At 50.1% G+C, this 16,512-nt stretch overlaps 1 protein-coding gene across 8 annotated transcripts in view; it reads right to left on the bottom strand.

Annotated features, from left to right (window-relative positions):
* Nucleotides 1–16,512, bottom strand: part of ABCC1 (ATP binding cassette subfamily C member 1 (ABCC1 blood group)) — a 193,429-nt gene that overhangs the window by 27,548 nt on the left and 149,369 nt on the right. For 4 of the 8 annotated variants that reach the window (XM_035266969.3, XM_035266967.3, XM_035266971.3 and 1 more), the window contains 5 exons: nt 14,702–14,731; nt 11,270–11,360; nt 8,780–8,915; nt 4,496–4,703; nt 1,166–1,476 (listed from right to left, as the gene is read on the bottom strand). In XM_035266969.3, the coding sequence (XP_035122860.1) occupies nt 1,166–1,476; nt 4,496–4,703; nt 8,780–8,915; nt 11,270–11,360; nt 14,702–14,731 (776 nt within the window). The remainder of the gene's footprint in view (nt 1–1,165; nt 1,477–4,495; nt 4,704–8,779; nt 8,916–11,269; nt 11,361–14,701; nt 14,732–16,512) is intronic. The other 4 variants (XM_078344692.1, XM_035266968.3, XM_078344696.1 and 1 more) reach the window with 1 other exon arrangement.

The raw sequence follows: 16,512 nt of genomic DNA, 5'->3' as shown, positions 1-16,512 counted from the left end.
CATTGGGGGGCTCTTAGAATGTGTGCCTGCAGATAAGGGGGTGGTGCTGATTCAGCGCCCATACACTCCTTTGCCCTCCTTCCCCTCCTCAGACTTGCTGACTGAAATATAGATATAATGGCTGGAGACCCAGCAGCTATCTTGGGCCATGAGGCCAACTGAAGAATGAAGAACTTGTAAAAGTATGGTAACATTTTTTAAATTTTTAAATAAAAGCAGGTATATGGGATATTAAGATGCCATACCAGCCCTGAACGGCTTAACTCTAAATTTCTATTATGACAGAGCAAAAGAAACACCTATCTTGTTTAAGCTCCTATTACTCATGTTTCCACTATCTGCAGGAGGCTTAGGAACTAAACAATTTTATACTTAATGGAATTTTAGGCCAGGTGCAGAGGCTCATGCCTGTAATCCCAATACTTTGGGAAGCTGAGGTGGGTGGATCACCTGAGGTCAGGAGTTTGAGATCAGCCTGGCCAACATTCATGAAACCCTATCTCTACTAAAAATACAAAAGTTAGCCAGGCATGGTGGTGCATGCCTGTAGTCCCAGCTACTCGGGAGTCTGTGGCAGGGGAATCACTTGAACCAGAAGGGAGAGGCTGCAGTGAGTCAAGATTGTACCATCTCAAAAAGGGAAAAAAAGAAATTTCAATAATGAGGTTGTCTTTATAGCTATAGGTTTTGTTTCCTTTTTAAATTGACAGATGGAAAAATAAAACTTAGGAAAAAAATGGATTTGACAAAAAAGTGCATTTGGTTATTGTGAGCAAAAACACAATCAATTTAGGTATTAGAAACTGACAAAAACACGAGACCATCCTGGTCAACATGGTGAAACCCCGTCTCTACTAAAAATACAAAATATTCGCTGGGCACGGTGGCGCGTGCCTGTAATCCCAGGAGGCTGAGGCAGGAGAATTGCCTGAACCCAGGAGGTGGAGGTTGCAGTGAGCCGAGATCGCACCATTGCACTCCAGCCTGGGTAACAAGAGCGAAACTGTGTCTCAAAAAAAAAAAAAGAAAGAAACTGACAAAAACAAATATACAAGCTTCAAAAGCACCACACTGGAGACATGGTGAGATAAGATGAGGCTTTAGGTGACACTGGTGTGTAACACACAGTAGCGCTGGTCCCGAACATTAAGACTCCACTTCTTACCTGGACGAAGAAGTAGATGAGGCCGAGGGGCGGGATGATGACGGCGGCAATGGGTGTGGCCAGCAGGATAATGATGCAGGCACCGATGACGTTGAACAGGGAGCCCATGAACATCTTGATGACCTGCGGGATCATGGAGTCCACCGTGTCCAACTCCTTGGAGAAGCGGTTCACCAGGTTCCCACTGGGGGTCCGCTCAAAGAAGCTCATAGGTGACCGCAGGACGTTGTCTAACAGGTCCAGGTGCAGATGGCGGGAAGCGAAGATCCCCCCGATGGACACGGCCATGGAGTAGCCAAACACAGCGATCCCTGCAGACACTTGGAGTTAAACTCCACAACACGGAGGGGGAGCGACTGCCAGCCAGACACTGCAGGGAGGAGTGGCCGTGTGCACGAGGCAGGCCTGGACTCTGAACTTATAATAATGATGATGATGGCCAGGCACAGTGGCCCACACCTGTAATCCCACCACTTTGGGAGGCCAAGGTGGGCAGATCACTTAAGGTCAGGAGTTTGACACTAGCCTGGCCAACATAGTAAAACTCCATCTCTACTAAAAATACAAAAATTAGCCGGGTGTGGTGCTGGGCACCTGTCATCCCAGCTGCTCGGGAGGCTGAGGCAAGGGAATTACTTAAATCCGGGAGGCGGAGATTGCAGTGAGCCGAGATTATGCCACTGTACTCCAACAGGGGGGACAGAGTGAGACTCCATCACAAAAATAATCATGACGATGATGATGATGGCGGCGGCTATTTTTCAGAGGGCACTTCCTATGTACTAAGCACTGTGCTGGATTTCGTATGTAACTAATTTGTATGGTGACTCTGAATAATTTCTATTACTACCCAATTTTCAGATGAGAAAACTGAAGTCTAGATAGGTGAATGCCTTTGCCCGTATTATACTGTGGCTCTCAGAAACAGAACTGGGATTTTAATCCAGACAGCCTGCTTTTAATCCACAGGCCATACTCCTCTGGAACAAGGTCCCAAAACCCCAGGCCACAGACAGGCACCAGTCCATGACCTGTTAGCAATTGGGCTACACAGCAGGAGGGTGCAGTGGGCAAGTGAACATCACTGCCTGAGCTCCGCCTCCTGTCACCTCAGCGGTGGCATTAGATCCTCAGAGCAGCGCAAACCCTACTGTGAACGGCACACTCAAGGGACCTAGGTTGTGCGCTCCTGATGAGAATCTAACTAATGCCTGAGGATCTCAGGTGAAACAGTTTCATCTCAAAATCATCCCCTACCCTTTCCATGAAACCAGTCTCTAGTGCCAAAAAAGCCGGGGGATCACGGCACTAGAACAGTGCTATCTAAGATAATTATCTTCAATGATGGAAATGTTCTATGCTTGCTGAGTGGCAGGGATTACAGGCGTGGTCCACCATGCCCGGCGCATTTTTGTATTTTTTGTAGAGACAAGGTTTTGCCATGTTGCCCAGGCTGGTCTCGAACCCCTGGACTAAGCAATCTACCCGACTTGGCCTCCCAAAGTGCTGGGATTACAAGCGTGAGCTACTGCACCCAGGCTTTATTTAATTTTAATAGTTGAAACTGAAATAGCCACCTGTGCCTTGTGACTACTGCACCAGACAGCGGAGCTCTAGAATAGACACTGATGCTGTGTGAGTTCAGGTAATACCACACTGTCTCTGTTCTCTACCTTCCCTCAACTATAATTTGTAGGCCACAGTCCTTTGCCCTAATGACAAGGAAAGGGGAGGTTAGGGATTGAGGGACTCAGGGAATCCATGTCTGCTCTGCTACCGGTGGGTTTTCCAAAGCCACCTTCTGGAGATCCTGAGACACTGGTGGTTGTCTCAAACAACCCACAGGAAGGCACTGTGAATTCCAGAACAGCAACTTCCTAGGAAGAACGAGGCTTCCATCTCGGCCTCTTTAATCAGGAAGAGACTGCAGAGGCAGGGGCTCCAGTGACAGGCTTTGGAGCCAATGGTGCAAAACCCCGCCTCTGCCACTTACCAGCTATGGGACCTCCTACAAGTCACTGAATCTCAGTTTACTCATCCATAAAACGGGACAATGACACTGACCTCAGAGCACTACAGAATGTAACGCCCCCACCTGGCAATGTGCCTGGCATACAGGAAGTGCTCAAATCTGTGAAGCCTATGCATTGACTGTGTATATATCTTATGGAGCACACATGAGTATTTACAAACATGGCTCACACACTGCACAGCACAGTGGTTAACAGTGTGAGCTCCTGAGCCAGACTGTCTTGTTCTATGCCAATGCCACCATGTAGTAGCTGTGTGACTTTTGGCAAATCACTCAACCTTTCTGGACCTCAATTTCTACATCTCCAAAATGGCAGAAATATTAACTCCTACCTCACAGGACTGCTGCAAGGATAAAATAAGCAAAAACACGTGGAAGCATTTAGAATTGAGCCAAGTACCAAATAAATGATCTGTCAGCTGTTAAAATCAACAGTGCTGCGTTTGAGGACTCCCACGGGACCACACAGAACGGTACAGAGCAGGGTTTCTTTTCCTTTTTGTTTTCGTTTGAGACAGGGTCTTGCTCTGTCACCCAGGCTGGAGTGCAGTGGTGCAATCAAAGGTGGGACTGCAGGCTCAAGCAATCCTGGCCTCAAGCCACCCTCTCACCTCAGCCACCAAAGCAGCTGAGACCAGAAGTGCTGAGCACCATGTGTAGCGACAGATTATTTTATTTATTTATTTTTTTAACTTATCTATTTTTTCTAGAGGTGGGGTCTCACTATGTTGTCCAGGCTGGTCTCAAACATCTGGCCTCAAGTGATCCTCTGACCTCAGCTTCCCAAAGTGCAGGATTCTAGGTGTGAGCCACCATGCCTGGCCAATAGCAGGGTTTCTCAATCTTGTGACAATCAAAAGCAACTCCAGGTATTGTCAAACATTCCCTGCCCATAATTAGAAATTACTAGGATGAACCAATTTCCACCCACGCCCAGCAGGCCACAGTCTACAAGTCAGACCTCATGGAAGCTCTGCCACCCTGACAGAGCAAACAGGGTAGGGGGCCCTCCCAACCCGCAGTGCTTCCAGTGGTGTCTGTTCTCAACTGTCCTCATCTGTAAAAGGGGCACAAAGGCGCACTCCTCCCATCTACCACCAAGGGCTACATGAGCAAAGCACTCAAACACTCACTCTGCAAATCTCTGAGTGTCTACTAGCTGACAGCTACTATTCCTCTTGGTTTGGCCTGGTCTGGGGTCCCACAAAACCCTGAGGACTCTAAGGATCCAATTCTATAATCAGACAAAGCCACCACAGTGGTTCAAATCGAGCGGGGTGGGAGATGGTGCCACCCACCTTGGGAAATGCCCAGGGCTCCATAGACGCTCAGCCGGACTTTCGTGTGCTCTTGGGTCCCGTTGACGATGGGGTCATCAGTCCAGAGGCTGAGCCAATAGTTGGAAGCCAGTGAGGCCATGTGGTTACACATGAAAAGGAAGATGCTGAGAAAGGAGACGAAGAGTCCGATGGCCTTCATGTAGTCCCAGTACACGGAAAGCTTGACCTGGAGACCATGAGGGATAAGGCAGCTCAGCACATGCAGCACCGGCCCAGCTGCACAAGGCCAGGGCTTCACCAGCACTGCGCCACCCAGCTGCCTGCCTTTGCTTCCACCTGGAACACCCTCCCCTTTAGCTATTCGACCACGTCAGCAGTAAACAAAGTTCAGGGCCAGGACTCACGCCTCTAATCCCAGTGGGTGGATCGAGGCGGGTGGATCGACTGAGGTCAGGAATTGGAGACCAGCCTGGCCAATACGGTGAAACTCTGCCTCTACTAAAAATATACAAAATTAGCCAGGTTTGTTGATGGGCGCCTGTAATCCCAACTAACTGGGAGGCCGAGGAGGACAATCACTTAAACACAGGAGGCAGAGTAGCAGTGAGGCGAGACTGCCCCACTGTACTCCAGCCTGGGTGACAGAGTGACACTCCATCTCAAAAACAACGACGACAAAGACAAACTGGAGGTTTCTGCCCTCACGAACGGAGCTTCCAGTCTGGTGGTGAGATAGGCTCCCATCAAATCATCCCAGATAAATGCAGCATCACAGAGAAGGGCTGCAAACGGCACACTATTCCAGTTTTTTCCACATAAAGAGTTAAACCAAAGCCGGGTGTGGTGGCTCACACCTGTAATCCCAGCACTTTGGGAGGCCAGGGTAAGTGGGTCACCTGAGGTCAGGAGTTCAAGACCAGTCTGACCAACATGGTGAAACGCCATCTCTACTAAAATATAAAAATTAGCTGGGTGTGGTGGCACACGCCTGTAGTCCCAGCTACTCAGGAGGCTGAGGCAGGAGAATCACCTGAACCTGGGAGGTGTAAGTTGCAGTGAACTGAGATCATGCCACTGCACTCCAGCCTGGGCGACAGAGTGAGACTCGGTCTTAAAAAAAATAAAACATAAAAAAAAAAAAAAAAAATCAAGACTATTGGCTGGGCGGTGGCTCATGCCTGTAATCCCAGCACTTTGGGAGGCAGAGGCAGGTGGATCACCTGAGGTCAGGAGTTCGAGAACAGCCCGGCCAGCATGGTGAAACCTTGTCTCTACAAAAATACAAAAATAATTTGGGCATGGGGGCATGCACCTGTAGTCCTGCTACTCTGGAGGCTGAGGCACAAGAATCGCTTGAACCTGGGAGGTGGAGGTTGCAGCAAGCTATAAATGCACCACTGTACTCCAGCCTGGGTGACAGAGAAAGACTCTGTCTCCAGGATTAAAAAAAAAAAAAGTTAAAACCAGCTGAACCAGCACTTGCAAAGGCCCTGAGGTAGGAGGGAACGCAGCGCATCTGGGGAAGTGAGCGAAGGCCTGGGTGGCTGGAGCCAGGAGATCACGGGCAGCAAGGAGCAAGAGGCTGGAGCAAACAGCCGCGGCCGGCCCACGCGTGGCATGGGAGACTCGGGTCATGATTCCAACTTCTATGCCACGACTGGCAGAAAGCAGAAGCCATCAATGAGCTTTAAGCAATGTGTGACATACTGCGCAGCAACCAAGGCCAGTGTCACCTATGCACCACAACTGGGCCAGCCTCCGCCAGCTCCTTTCATTCTGAACACAGAATACCATCTCACTCATCTTCCCAGTGTCCAGTTCCCTCCAGGAGACTAAGGCTGGAGTTTCTTTTCCTGCTGTATTCCCTAGGGAGCCCGGCATGGGGCTAAACCAATCTGTCTAGCTGCCTGACACGAGAGACGGCAATCTGCCCTAGGCCAGCCCCTTCCTAAACTGCCTGGCTTGGTATCAAGAAACTCCAGGTATCTTTACCCGTGTCTGTGCTCATTGTGATTTCAAGCTTTTCATGCTGAATTTTGAGTCATAAAAATCACCTGGACTGGGAACGGTGGCTCACACTTATAATTCCAGCACTTTGGGAAGCCAAGGCAAGAGAATTGCTTGAGCCCCAGAGTTTGAGACCAGCCTGGGAAACACAGTAAGACCCTGACTCTGTAAAAAAATTTTAAATTAGTTAGGCATGGTGGGCCACACCCACTCAGGAGGCTGAGCTAGGAGGATCACTTGAACCCAGAAGCTTGAGGCTGCAGTGAGCTATGGTCACTCCACTGTACTCCAGCCTGAGCAACACAGTGAGGCCCTGTCCCCCTCCCCACAACAAAACAAAAATCATCTGGCCCTAAGGTCTAGCTAAAAGGTAACAGGCGAAAGATAGCAGGTCTGATGTGGAACTAACTGCTGCCTTTTGAGTTTTCTAGTCTCCATTCTGGGAAATGAAATACGTGGGAGAGGAGACAGGTCATAATTAAGAATGTGTTTATTTCACCAGTTGGCTTCATCACACAGCCAAGCTGCCTGTTGTCCCTGAAATTAGCCTGGAGGGCTCGGGAACCCCTTTCTCACGAGCAGTGGAGTATGGTGGGTTTGCGGGTCAGAAACGACAAGTGTGTGGCCAGGTGTGGTGTCTCACGCCGGTAATCCCAGTACTTTGGGAGGCCAAAGGAGGCAGATCACTTGAGCCCAGGAGTTCAAGACCAGCCTGGGCAACGGGTTGAAATTCAGCTCTACAAAAAATAAAAACATTGGTCAAGTGTGGTGATGCACACCTGAACTCCCAGCTACTTGGGAGGCTGAGGTGGGAGAATCACTTGAATCTAGGAGGTAGAGGCTGGAGTGAGCCATGATTGTGCCACTATACTCCATCCTGGGTGACAAAGTCAGACCTTATCAGAGAAAAAAAAATTAAAAAACAAACAACAACAACAAAAAAAGCACGGAAGAAACCATGAGCATGTTGTGCCCGGCTCCACTCTTGGTCCAGCTTTGACAAGTTACAAGCCCCTGGCTTTGGTGTCCCTTGAATATAAAATTGGAGTTAAATAAGGATCAACGGGCCTGGCATCTCTGCCCCTTCCTTCCCATATCTTGCCACTTGGGTGGCTTGCCAATTTCTCTGGCTTCCTGGAGGGTCACTAAGGGTAGGACAAAAGAGGAGAGGTCATAACACCAGTTATCTCTACCACCGGCCATGGTCCTACCTGTGATGACAAGTTAAGGAAGAAACCAGGGACAGAAAGTCCTGGGAAGCTCTGGACACATCCGGACGGATCTAAGGGAAAGTGTCCCAGCCTTACTCCTCCGCTACCACCTTTCATGGGGTTTTTTGTTTTTCTTTATCTGAATGCTGTTTTACCTACTTTAAAAATTCCGTTCCCTATTTTTTTAAAAACACAACCACATTTATTGTTAAAAATAAACTCTGGATCACTACCATAAATGGAGAATTATTAACACTTGCCCCAAATAGATGATCTTCAAAAAAAATAATAAAATGAAACAGGAGCTCGAAACCTGCTTTTCTTGTTACAAAGAGAGGCTGGCGGTTGTTAGATACTGAAGCCAGGCTAGGACCCAACTGAGACTTTCTCAGGGACATAATCATAAGGACCAAATGAGAAATAAAAACAGGCTGGGAGCAATGGCTCATGCCTGTAATCCCAGCATTTTGGGAGGCCGAGGAGGGCAGATGATCCCAGGAGTTCAAGACCAGCCTAGCGAACATGGCGAAACCGTTTCTACTAAAAATACAAAAATTAGCTGGGCGTGGTAACAAGTGTCTGCAATCCCAGCTACTCAGGAGGCTAAGGCAGGAAAACTGCTTGAACCTGGGAGGCAGAGGTTGTAGCGAGCCAAGATTGCGCCACTGCACTCTAGACTTGGTGACAGAGACTCTGTTTCAAAAAAAAAAAAGAAATGAAACAAACATTCATTTGTCACTGAATGTGTCTGCACACAACCTGAAACCATCTCAGGCACAATGGATCCGCATGTTGCAGGAAGCCCTGATTTAAAGCATCCAGGTCACCTGTAGCTAATGAGAGCCCCTAAGCTGCTCGAGTCGATGCAGCAGTCAGTAGAGCAGAGACCAAGCACCAGCCCTGGAGTCCGCCAGGGTTCAAATCCCAGTTCTGCTGCTTATCAACTGCGACCTTGGGTAAGTGACTAAACCTCTCTGGCCTCCGTTTCTGGTGCAGTAAATAATACCTTTACAGACAAGGCACTCTGCACAGTGGGCGCTCTGTGAACTCCAGTCACCATCATCACCAAAGGAGCAAATCTCACCTGCCCTGTCTGCGCCTTGTCAGCCTCCATCAGCTTCCAGGTCTCCTCCTTCTTGGCCTCGGCTTTCTGCAGCTCTGTGGTGCTGTTGTGGCACCTGCTGATGTCCCCGCTGTAGGAGGAGGAGCTGCTGAGCTGTCTGGAGACGCAAGCACAGGGGTGTCAACTGCATGGATGCCTTGGGCAGGGTAGGGGGGCTCCCTGCTGGGGCTGCTTTTGTGCATCTGAACCATGGCCTAAGAGATGGAGTGTTCCCACAGGCACACATGTAAACATGTATGAACATGTGCACATGTGCAACCACCCCCACCACCATGTCATTCCCCAGGGTAATAGGTCCCCAGAGAAAAGGACTGCCTCAGGCAGGAATGAGCCCTGTGGGAAATGCAGTGTGTGACGATCTCTGGGGTCTGCAAAGCCCACAACCACTGATATGCAAACAAGTGCGAGCTTTTTAGATCAATTCTAATTGGTCTCAAATAAAAGATAAAACAGAAAAAGCTCATCTTAGATCATCTTTCAAACATGAAGAAGACTCAAAATATAAAACATGATGAAAAAAATAGGGCAAAGTACCCAGCTCGTTTAATGTTCTTATTTTACAGAGGTGGTGGGGGTTGGCGTGGGATCTTGCCCTGGCTGCTCCTTCATCCAAGCGTGTCACTCAGAAAGCACTTTCTGGCTGGGCACGGTGGCTCACACCTGCAATCCTAACACTTTGGGAGGCCAAGGAGGGCGGATCACTTGAGGCCACAGTTCAAGACCAGCCTCAACATGGTGAAACCCCGTCTCTACTAAAAACACAAAAGTTAGCCAGGTGTGGTGGCAGGCACCTAGAGTCCCAACTACTCTGGAGGCTGAGGCAGAAGAATCACTTGAATCCCAGAGGCAGAAGTTGCAGTGAGCCGTGACTGACACTGTACTCCAGCCTCGGCGACAGTGAGACCCTGCCTACAACAAAGGCCCTGTTTGCCTATCAGTGGTCATCAGTTTTATTGCAAACCCCGGAGATCATCACAGATTGCGTCGCTCAGTTTTGTGGTCAGTGGCTGAGATGGCGCCACTGCACACTGCCCTCCAACCTGGGTGACAGAGGGATACTCCATCTCAAAAAAACAAAAGGAAAGAAATTATGGAGTCCATGCAAAACACAAATGTGGCTCTTTGCTGTGGAACTTTCTATCTTCTTCTACCTACTTATCTCCTGCACAGGATTACAAGCTACCTGAGGTCAAGAGCCCCATGTGAGTCATCACTGCACCCCCAGAACTGTGTCCCCTGAAAACGCTTCCTGAAGGCCAAATAAACCTCCAGCACCTCCCCTCTTTGATCTAGGGCCTGGAGGAGGGTAACCTTTCCTTGCACATGAAATCTGTGCAAAGGTCTTTGGTTAAGAACAAGTGAGGTGGAAGTGGCCCTCAAATACGAAAACCAGAGTGAGTTTTCAGGGAGCGGCCGAGGGAAGAATCAGAACTGACTCTGGACGGAATCTAGAATTCAGGCGGGGAGCTGGGGCTTCCTGCTTCATGACCCAGGGCTTCACAAATCCACGCTAGCATCTTGGACATAAATCTTACATCCTTCTGTGCTCATGCACTGTCTGGAGTCTCTCACTAGAACGTAGGCTGTGAAAGATGACAGCAATGGCAGAAGTGGCATCTACCAACACACAGCACTAGGCCTCATCGTCTTTGCCCTCCCGACTCCCATAGCAACTACAGGGCCACCATCTTTTCTCAAATCCCCAGGGTCCGGTGTGTTTAGGCTCTGACTTGTCCATTTTTGTTGTTCTTTTGCTGTTTTGTTTTTTTTTTTTAGATGGAGTCTCGCTCTGTTGCCCAGGCTGGAGTGCTGTGGCACAATCTCGGCTCAATGTAACCCCCATATCACAGGTTCAAGCAATACTCATGCCTCAGCCTCCCGAGTAGCTAGGATTACAGGCACCTGCCACCACACCTGATTAATTTTTGTACCTTTAGTAGAGAGGGGGTTTCACCATGTTGGCCAGGCTGGTCTTGAACTCCCATCCTCAGGCGATCCACCTGCCTCAGCCTCCAAAAGTGCTGGGATTACAGGTGTGAGCCACCATGCCTGGCCAACTTAGCCAATTTTTAAAAGCTGGTATGGTTAACATACTGCATATGCTGTAAATCCCCTGGGATCTAAGAAAGCCCTCTATAATCAAACACAAGGATACTTCCTTTTTTGTAGACACAGGGTCTTGCTATGTTGCCCAGGGTGGTCTCAAACTCCTAGCCTCAAGTGATCCTCCTGCCTCAACCTCCTAAAGTGCCAAGATTACAAGCATGAGCCACCATACCTGGCCGTGAGACAGTTTTCAATCAAATGCTGCTTCACAAGCCTGAATCTTCCAGGCCCCACCGAGTGACCTGAGCAAAGACCCACACCATGTAGGGAACGAGAGTGTCAGAAGTGGGGACAGATGGTGAAATCATGAGGCCTGCATGAGTCACACTACCTCCCCCCACTTACCTCTGCAGTTGCTTCCCCACCCTGTCCGTCACCAGCAAGCCATTCTCCATTTGCTTTGCTTCCTTCCCTGGACTGCTGATGCCCGTGACTCCTGGCAGACAAGAGACAAAGGAGGGGAGGGGAGTTATATGAGCCAGATGCTAAAACCAAGGGCAAGGAAACCTGACCACTTCAGGGAGGAGACGGCAGAGCACCAGGCCACCAGTATGCTCAGAAAGTAGACCTGCACTGCAGAGGCCATGAACAGGCTGCATGGTTGTGGGGCAGGTGGTATCTGGAGTTCAGTCCCTTGGGGCAGGACTGGTGCTTTGTAGCTGTGCAGAGAGCTCCATCCACTGAGGGCACTGGGCCCGAGCTAACATCTCATACCAGCAGCAATGGGTAAAATGCAGCCCAAGTAACAGCATCTCTGCTGTATGAAGCTCACTTCTCAGGATGCTGATGCAAGGAACTGCAGGAGGAAAAGGGCACAGCCCCTGGTTCCTAAGCATTGTAAGAAGAGGTGACATTCAAAATAGAGAACCAGTTTGACAAGGGCATCTGTCAACAGGCAGAGGCCCAGGGACCCTTGTACTGCCAGGAATTAACCCTTTAGTTCCCAGATCACAGAGAGGTCCCCAGAGAGAGTTCACTGTAAAAGGCACCTGGGACAGTGGCAGTTTCCACAGTACTAAGCAAGTATTTCAATATTTGAACAACTGGGGAACCGAGTTCTGCCAACAACCAGGTGAGCTTTGAAGTGGGCCCTTCCCCAGTTGATTCTTCAGATGAAACCCCAGCCCAGGCAGATGCTTTGGCTGCAGACTCAGGGAAGGACCCTGATAAGGACACCGAGGTACAGGGCAGCTAGGTATCTGCCCCAACCCAGGAAGAATCCACCCAGCATCAACTATCATCACCAGAACGACGACGACGACAATGACAGCCAGCACTCATCAAGCGTGCTCAGGCACTGTGCTATGTTGAAACAGATCGTGTCTCTTTCCCAGTTCACAGTACCCCAGTGATGATGACAACTGCAGCCCCCACTGTGCACTGGCTGCCTCACTCTTTGGTGCCAGGAGAGAAAGCAGCACAATGTAAGGCACCAAAGGGCTGACCCCAGAAGAGGTGGGAGAGGACCCAGGACAGAAGATACAAGGGTCAGGGTGACCCTGGGGACACGCTCGGGTGACATGAATAAAAGCAGAACTCAAAAATGCAGGGTCTCACAGAAACAGCCACATGGAGACACAGACACGCCTGGAAGGGAAGTGGGGGCTGCAGATCATCCCTGACTCAGGAAGGCACTCCAAGCCAGGGATTCTCAGTCTTGGTTGCAAATCAATCACAGGGGGCTTTACAAATGAGCAGGTGGCAGTCAGGCAGTGGCTCATGTCTGTAATTCCAGCATTTATGAAGCCGAGGCGGGCAGATCAGTTGAAGACAGGAGTTCGAGACCAGCCTGGCCAACATTGCAAAACCCCATTTCTACTCTAAAGATACAAAACTTAGCCAGGTGCGGTGCTGTGCACTTACAATCCAACCTACTTGGGAGGCTGAGGCATGAGAATCACTTGAACCAGGGAGTCGGAGGTTGCAGTGAGCCAAGATGGCGCCACTGCACTCCAGCCTGGGTGACAGAGCAAGACTGTCTCAAAAAATAAATAATGAAAGAATTTTTTAAAATGAGTAAAGGAAAACAATTAAAATAAAAAATGAGCAGGTACTCTCATGTCCAGCCCTGTCCCTGCGGTGACTCTGAAGGTAACTGTGATGCGTGGGAAGTGTTCTTTCACTACCTGGCTGTGTGCCTTCTCTGAGCCTCATCTTCCACATCTGCAAAACAGCAATGGCAGCAGACACCACCCTCATTCGCGAGAGGGTGAAATGACATCACACACAGTGCTTGGCACAGCGAGTGTTCAGTGATGGCACACCTGTGTGGCTTATTACTAAATGCATCTTTAAACACGCTCCATAGAGAATTCTAAGCACAGCCAGAAACTGAGAACCTCTGCTTTTAACATTCCCTTTAGTGTCAATGTCTGTTTTGTTAAATTTCTAATTTAAAAAACACTAAATTAAAACAAACCAACCAAGCCCAAATAGCCACCTCACCCAGGAAGGAAGGGTGATAGCAAGCAGGACTTCCGTGCAGCCAGTCCTCACACACATGCATGATGCTGGGAACCCGCCGTGGCTTTAACCATCTTTCTCTGTGCAGGGATGAAAGAGAATGTTCCAGAACACTACCAGGGACCCCCATCTGGAGGCTGCATGCTGCAGGGAGCCCTGCTTCTCCTACCAACAGCCCCAGGCCTCCCTCCTGTAAGCCTCAGCCTCTGCCTCTCCTATTCCTCACCGTGTGTAACGACCAGGGTCAGTTGGGAGCTTCTGCAGTGGCTGCTGAGACTGTCTCACCCTCTCTTTTAGTAGAGACGGGGTTTCACCATGTTGGCCAGGCTGGTCTCCAACTCCTGACCTCAGGTGATCTGCCCACTTTGGCCTCCCAAAGTGTTGGGATTACAGGCGGGAGCCATCACACATGGACGCCTGTCAGCCTTTTGAGGGGATCAGCTCTCCATTTTCCCACAGCCCTGGCAGGCCTGTCCATCAGGGCGCCTCAGCTCCCCAGCCAAGGAGGGCATTGTCCCAGGTCGCCCCTACGAGCTCTTCTCCCAGGACATGAATCGTTATCAGTGGTCTACAAGGACCAAAGGCAGTTCAAGTTCATCTGTCCTGAAAGAGTCTGCCTTGTCTCCCAGAGTTCCCACTTCCGGAGTCCTACTTGCTCGGTTCTGCCTTTGATTCATGAGTTACCTGGTATCCTTCCAGAAAACACCCTCTTTTTCTTTAAGGTGGCCAGAGTCAACCTCTGGTTGCTTGCACAAAAGCCCTGGGCTGGGACCCTTAGCCACACACTGCAGAAGGCAGGAGGGATGGGTTGGCTCTGGCCACTAGAATTCCACTAGGTGCACCCCTCCTCAAGGCCCCTTCTGCCACCTGCTGGAGCTCCTCAACAGGCATGGGTGACCCTGCACTGCCTGGGCCAGTGTGTGTCTTGACTGTGCCCCAGGATGCATAGGTGGCAGCTGACAATCAAACGGTTGCCATTTACTGTCCAGCCACTATGTGCCAGGTGCTTTATAAGCACAGTCCCCTCAAGGCATGCTGGTCATGGTAACATGACCCATGCAACAGTAAAGCTTAGCCAAGGTCACCAGTGACAATAAAGGGATCTGGGGACTGAGGCTGTATCCCCCAGTACCAGTCTCAAAGCCAGACACACAGTAGGTGGCTAGTAAATGTGTGCTAAACGAACTAATGAACAGCCAGAGGGGTGAAAACAGAGACATTCGAGGGCCCCTCCCCAGGCATGCAGCAGCAGCCCCAACCCATCTCTGGCCTCATTCTATGAGCAGAGCCAACTCCAACCCAGAAATCACTGACCTGCTTCCTCCTCGCCCATCACTGTGCTGCCTGGGAATTCAGAAGACCCAAGAAATTGGTAAGAAGCAAAGCAAAACTCCCGCCCTAAGCCCCTATCTAAATGCCCCAAGGGAGTGAACGGACTGTCTTTTCTAAAGTGGGAGGGGCGAGAATGGCTGAAAGGTCTTCTCCATTTGTGCTTCAGATTCCCCATCCCACACATGCTGGGTGGATTCGGGACAAGCATCCCACACATGCTGGGTGGATCCGGGACAAGCACACTGCCCAAGATCAATCCAAAGTAGTAATTGTGTGAGACTTTTCGTTTTGTTTTGAGACGGAGTTTTGCTCTTTAGCCAGGCTTGAGTGTGGTGGTGTGGTCTCAGTTACTGCAACCTCCAGACCCCAGATTCAAGCAATTCTCCTGCCTCAACCTCCTGACTAGCTGGGATTACACATACCCATCACCATGCCCGGCTAATTTATTTTTAGTAGAGATGGGGTTTTGCCATGTTGGCCAGGCTGGTCTTGAACTCCTAACCTCAGGTGATCCACCTGCCTCGGCCTCCAAAAGTGCTGGGATTACAGGCGTGAGCCACCGCATCCTACCAAAGTTATAACTGTGTTTAACCATAAATAGAGCTAAACAAAGAATGCAGACCAACCTTCAGTCTTCACGCCTGTTTTCATGGCAGGAGAGGGAAGGAAATGATGTATTACAGTAGGCAGGCCAGGCATGACACTGGCAGGAGGCATGGGCATCTGTTGCAGCCCCTAGGCTCAGCTCCTTGAGGACAGACACTGCTCATGAGAGGGGCTGGCCCCACATGGAGCCAGATGCACATGTACCCAAGACAAGGCGAAGAGAAGGTGACTTAGCCCAGATACCATCCTAAACCCTCCCAGGCTGGGATGGGGGCTCCTCCTCTGAGATTTCCCAGGCCCTCAAGCACCCCTCCATTACTGCATTTAGCACTGTGATACCCTGAATTGTTTGGTGTTTGTCTCCCCCATCAGACCATGAGCTCTCAAGGGCATGAAGTGAGTCTTATCCATTGCTGTATTCCCAGCACCTGGCACACCAGGCAGCCAAGTACAGTTATAGAGGATGCACACTGCAGAAGTCAAGGTGGGGGCACCATTCCACACATAGGCTCATGTACCAGGTGGTCCTGTGGCACACAGCAGGCACTCTGTATACACCCAACAGGCAGATGGACAGACTGATAGGTGGATGGCAATGTCAACAAGCAGAGCTGACTTCCCATTGCTAGAGGGGCCCCTCTCACAGCCAGGACTGAGGAAGCTGGTTTCTAAAGCAGACCCGGAGAGGTGAAATCCCTTCCTATTTTCTCTGAATCTGAAGTATTTGTGCTGCGGTGTAAACAACCAAAGCCCTCCAGCCCATGATCGCTTATGCAGGACATGCCTTGAACAGCCAGGGCACAATTCATCCACCCACTTATTTAACACATTTATTCAATGTCTACTATGCGCCAGCCTCTTTTCTCGGGCCTGGGATGCAGAGACTACCAAAAAGCCCTCAGAGCAGCCGGGCACAGCAGCTCACACCTGTAATCCCAGCACTTTGGGAGGCCATGGCAGGTGGATTGCCTGAGGTCAGGAGTTTGAGACCAGCCTGGCCAACATGGTGAAACCTCGCCTCTACTAAAAATACAAAACAAATTGGTCAGGTATGGTAGCAGGCATCTGTAGCCCCAGCTACTCAGGAGGCTGAGGTGGGAGAATTGCTTGAACCCAGGAGGCAGAGGTTGCAGTGAGCAGAGATCGTGTCACTGCACTCCAGCCTGGGAGACAAAGTGAGACTCTGC

The sequence above is a fragment of the Callithrix jacchus genome, chromosome 12 (genome assembly GCF_049354715.1).
Source record: "Callithrix jacchus isolate 240 chromosome 12, calJac240_pri, whole genome shotgun sequence".
In the NCBI taxonomy this organism is placed as follows: domain Eukaryota; kingdom Metazoa; phylum Chordata; class Mammalia; order Primates; family Cebidae; genus Callithrix; species Callithrix jacchus.
The sequence above is the reverse complement of the archived record's forward strand: the minus strand, read 5'-3'. Positions and strand labels throughout refer to the sequence as shown.